The sequence below is a fragment of the Sprattus sprattus genome, assembly GCF_963457725.1.
Source record: "Sprattus sprattus genome assembly, chromosome: 12".
NCBI classification, from domain to species: domain Eukaryota; kingdom Metazoa; phylum Chordata; class Actinopteri; order Clupeiformes; family Clupeidae; genus Sprattus; species Sprattus sprattus.
Window position 1 is genome coordinate 25,671,287 of NC_137910.1, and position 5,000 is coordinate 25,676,286.

Below are 5,000 nucleotides of genomic sequence, written 5' to 3' on the forward strand. Positions count from 1 at the left end.
AAACTCAGCTCAGCCACGAAACGTGTTCTGTCAAGGATCGGTTCACGTGAACTTGATCTCTGCTTGTTTATGTTCACCACATGGGAACAACACAGTTCTGTGTCTGTTCAACAACATAAACACACACCCTGTTCTTTGTGGAGGCCATCTGAGGTTAGGGAAAGCTCTAGGTTAACATGAGCCAACATCAGGTTTGTCTATCAGTCTTGAAATACCATCACAGACCTCTCAGATGGCAGCTAGTCTGTTCACAACACCCATTACACCCCCCACACACACACACACATAAGGCATCCATAACAGACTGAAACAGAAGAAAACTCACTGCTGCTGGACATCCTAAGTCTGGTCTTCTCTTTGGCACTCCGGAAGGTTCCGTTGGGTTTGACCTCGTCTTCCTCCTTTTCGCTCTCCCCTTTCTTCTTCTGCTGGTCATGTTGCTTCTTCTTGGAGGGTTTGGGCTCGCGTTTCAGCCTGGACTCCCCCCCTTTGTTCTCGCTCTCATTGCCGCTGTCCTCTGCGCTGTCGCTCTCCGTGCTGGACTCAAACACACGCTTCTCCCCCCTCTTCTCTCCGGCAGTCTTCACCTCCTCAGCGCCGGCCTTCTGCTCCTCTGTGCTGCACTTCCTGTTCTCCTGAGGTGGCTTCCTGTCCTCCAGCACCGTCTTTCGCTCCTCTGGTGTAGACTTCCTCTCGTCTGGGCTTAGCTTCCTGTCTTCGCTGGTGGACTTCCTGTCCTCCTGGCCCCTGATTGGCTGGGTGGAGTTAGAGGCGGGGTTAGTGATGTCCCCATCGGTGCCCCCTGCTGCGTCGGGGCCGCTGATGCCTTTGCTGTCCTCTTCGGAGTGGCGGGTGAGCCAGGCTTTCTTCAGTTTGTGGTAGTTGTTCTGCACGGGGTTGTACGCCTGGCTGCTCGTAGCCTGAGGGGGAGTTTGCCCATTGCTGAGGCTGCCTGGGCTGATGCTGCTGCTGCTCTGGGAGGCCCCCTCCAGCATGGCGCCCGCTGGCCTGGGGCGTTTGGGTGGGCTGGCTCCGAGGGCAGGGTCCTTCTCAAGAGGGTGGGTGCTGGATGCGCTGTGTGTCCCTGCACTTGTGGCCTGCAAAGTGGCGTGTGTGTGTGCGTGCATGTGTGTACTGTGTGATGTTTGAGCCATGTGTGTGTTGTTCCTGGACTGGGCAGCAGCCAAGGCAGCCCTGTGCTTCTTCAGGTGCATAAAGTCCCCGCTGGAACGGCAGGGTGCAACCAGACAGGAGGTGGAGATGGGGGAAGAGGAAGTGAAGTCAGCGTGGGTCCTGTCAGTCCCTCGGCTGTCTTCCACTGCCGCCAGTCCCGGTCTCCACGGCACAGGTGTGCGGTCTCTTGGAGGCTGACCGGTTGCCATGGAAACAGCAGTGGACATGGCGTAAGACTTGCTACCAGTTTCTATGGCAACAGCAGACACAGTGTGGTCTGTTTTCACCGGGGTGGTGTGGGGGCAGTGGACGCTGTCCAGGGGAGTCCACAGGATGCCTCTCTTGTACTGCACACACCCTTCCTTGGACGGCGCGTTGGTTTGACCCACGCGACCGACATCTCTTGCCCGCTCGGTCTGCTTCAGGGCCATCATCAGGCGCTCGTTCACCCCGGAGTCCTTCGCCGAAGATGGGCGCACAATAACGGAGGCCGTGGCGGACGCCTGCTTGGCAGCACCGTGTCCATTGGTTGGTTTGTCCAGGTGCTGGGGGCTCCTCCACACCTCTTGGACGTGGTGCTGATGGTGGTGGTGGTGGTGGTGCTGATGCTGGTGGTGGTGGTGATGGTACATCTGGTTCATCTTGGCTCCCATGTCCAAAGCTCTTTTCCCAGCTGATGCTGCTGCCTGGCGCTTGGGCTCGGGCTGCAGGGTGGGCGGCCGCTGCTGTTCCGGAAGCTTCACTCCTGGCAGGCACATGGGCTGCACAGGGGTTAGTGTGGGAGGGGTCAGCCTGCCTTGCCCCGCCTCTTTTCTGGCTGGTATGGGAGGAGCTGGCGGGTGGAAGATGGGTGCTCTGTGAAGTGACGGCATCGAGCGGAGAGACGAGGTTGAGTAAACGGGGGAGGACGAAGAGATCGAGGAGCACACGGGTAAAGTGCCTCCTCGCTCCGAAAGCCTCTGAGAGTGTTGCTCCAGGGAGGAGGCCTGATGCACCAGGCGCTCGCTGATTTTCCCCAGGAGTCCCTCCTCTTTCTCAGGGTGACGCTTCACCAGAGGAGGGGGCTTGCTGTGGAGGACCTTGAGTGGTGAGTGATGGCTGGAGATGCTAAATGTGGGGCCTCCGCTAACGCTAAGGCTAACCCCGCTGCTGCTGCATGCTCTGTCGTAGAGAGCAGAGAGCTCGGCAGCCGGCGTCTGGCGTCTAGGGGGCTCATTAGCCACGCTGCTGCACAGGGACGAGTAGTAGTTGCTCGGAGCCGACGGCTGCGCCAGAGGGGCTCGGAGCGCATGCAGTTCTCTCTCTCTTTCTCTCTCTCTTTCTCTTTCCCTCTCACGCTCTTGTTCGCGCTCCCTCTCTCTCTCCCGTTCACGGTCCCTCTCTCGCTCCCGCTCGCGCTCTTGGGGAGGCACTCGGGGGTACTGCGGTTCCCTCTCCTGGCCTGGAGGTGGATGGAGTTTGGCGGTGAAGGGGGCCACCTCGATGCTCTCCTGCAGAATGCGCCGGCTCTCCTCCTGGTAGCGGCTGTTGCAGCGGTCGGTAGTCGACTCGAAGGCTGCCGGCCGTGACGGTTTGGGCCGGCAGGGCAGGGAGTCGGACAGGAAGGGCCGGTGCGTGTGCGAGGCCATGTGCATCTGGCCATTCTTCGACACCGCGTTCCGCACGCGGTCTGGGTCAGCTTTAATCTGCGTTGTGACAGCACCTCGTAACGGATCCGCTGTCAACGTCTTTCTCTCCTCTCTGCAAAACAAACACAACAGACATCAGACATTCCACCAATTTACAGCCAGACAAAACACTCCCCATATCAGCACAGGAGCGCCAGAGTTATCTGAATCTAGATTACATCTCTGCTGCCACCTTGTAAAGAAGAACCTACAGCTCTTGTAGTCGGTTGAAACTGAAGCCATAAAACACTGAGCTGACATAAAGTTATGAATTATCATCCACTACATCGCTTCATGCATGAGCACACTGGGTGAGCTGGAGTATCTCTGGGTCAGAATGTCAAGAGGAAGCAACACACAGTGCTAGTTTGGAGTAGAACACAGAAACTAAAGCAGGTATCACTGGCTATGCTCGAAATGCAAAGCACACCCGAGCCACTTTGCATTGCTAATGCATGAGCTGAGATATCATGGCTCATCATGACCCAAGGATGCATGCAGCCTTTGTTCTGAAACAAAAAAAGCCTGTTCATTATGCAATTTTGTAAACCTCTCGTCTCCAGATTCTGGCAACAGAGGACAAGAGTGATGTTGTGGCTAGGCTCTTCACGCTGTGCGCTGCTGGACTCACTCAGTGGTTTTGGAGACGCACAGGCTGGTGTGGGGGTTGCTCTTGACCGAGTGATGGGGGTCTGCGCTGGCCGGCCTCACTGGCACGGGGGTCCTCAGGCCCTGACCCTCCACTAGAGAGGCCTGGGGGAGCCAGGGGCTGGGGGTGTTCTGTCCCAAAACAAAGACACGCACACATGATTGCACATTCACTCAAACACACACACACACAAACACGACACTATTGTACACAAACAAACAACACCCTGGCAGAGCCACAGATGCTGTCTTTGTGACCTACTCCCACCCTGCCCCCAAACTAATCCCAAACATAATGTTAACCCCGACCGGAACGCCAGATGACCCAGGAGGTCAACCCGTGACCTAATCTCAACCCTGCCTCAAATCCTAATCCAATCGCTTTAGTCTATCTCCAACCCCCCACCCCATTCACACAATTACATGAGGACCTCTCTTACCCTCTTCAGGCTGCCCTCAGTCATGCCTGCACTGTCAGGGTGCGTCCACTTGGCCGCAGACAGGCCCAGGGCCGTGTATGGGTGCGTTCCATTGGGGTAATGGGGCCACAGCAGAGGGTAGAGGCCCAGAGGGGTCTGCCCAAGCAGTGCAGGGGAAAGCGGGTGTGGGGTGAGGCCCAGAGCCCCCAGGGGCCCGTGTCCGGCCAGCAGGGCGGCGGAGGGAGACAGGGCGGGCAGGAGCGAGGGCAGCAGGTGAGGGTGGGGCAGCGAGGGGTGGGGGGGCGCTGCCGGGAGGACGTGGCTGCCGAGGGACGAGAGGGCCGACTGGGAGGAGGGCGAGGGCGTCTTGAGGAGGTGCGGAGTGTGCGAGGGGGGAGGGCTAAGGTGCGTGGCAGACCCGGCGTGGACGCTTAGCTGGGCGGCGTGCGTGGACCGCGGCACAGAGAGCGAGCAGTTGCTGGCGGTGGACACGTGTATCGCCTGCTGTGCCGCATGGGGGGAGGGCCGAGGTGGTGGAAGAGAGGCGTGTTTGGTGTGGCCAGCATGGGGAGACGGGTGGATGTAGGCCACGTTGCCCTGGGGCTGCAGGACATCCAGATCATCCCCAACCAAGGCTGGGTCTCGGTACACGGTGAAGGGCTCGTTGCGGTCCACAATCAGTGGACTCTTGGTTGGAGTAGTGTTAGTGGTATGGTTAGAGGCTTTCTTAGGAGTCTTGACCGGGGACTGGCTGAGTACAGAAGTGCGGCTGTGGTTGGGGTGGGTTTTGGTGGGGGTAATGGGTGAGATGTGGGGCTTTGTAGGGGTGGTGCTGATTGTGCCACGATTTGCGGCATGGGTGGAGTTTTTGGTGGAGGAGGCTGCAGCTGGAGCTTTTGTTGGGGTGACAGCTGTGTGCGTTTGGGGGTGAAGTTTGGTGCTGGCTGCTGTTGTTTGCATTGCAACAGGCATATGTGTTTTGTTGTGGATGGCAGCCGGCAGGGGGGTTTTGTTGGAGAAGGTGGTTGGGGTTTGGTTAGGAACTGGTGTTGGGTTCACCGGGCCGAGGACATGCTGTGTTTTACACCCAGAG

The 5,000-nt window shown here is 58.3% G+C and overlaps 1 protein-coding gene across 1 annotated transcript in view; it reads right to left on the reverse strand.

Moving 5' to 3' along the window:
* Positions 1-5,000, reverse strand: part of LOC308373066 (putative JmjC domain-containing histone demethylation protein 2C) — an 86,130-nt gene that overhangs the window by 19,149 nt on the left and 61,981 nt on the right. The window contains exons 8-10 of the mRNA XM_080848470.1: positions 3,929-5,000; positions 3,472-3,620; positions 326-2,913 (exon numbers count right to left, since the gene is read on the reverse strand). The exon at positions 3,929-5,000 is cut by the window's right edge and continues 1,036 nt beyond it. Of these exons, the coding sequence (XP_080704596.1) occupies positions 326-2,913; positions 3,472-3,620; positions 3,929-5,000 (3,809 nt within the window). The remainder of the gene's footprint in view (positions 1-325; positions 2,914-3,471; positions 3,621-3,928) is intronic.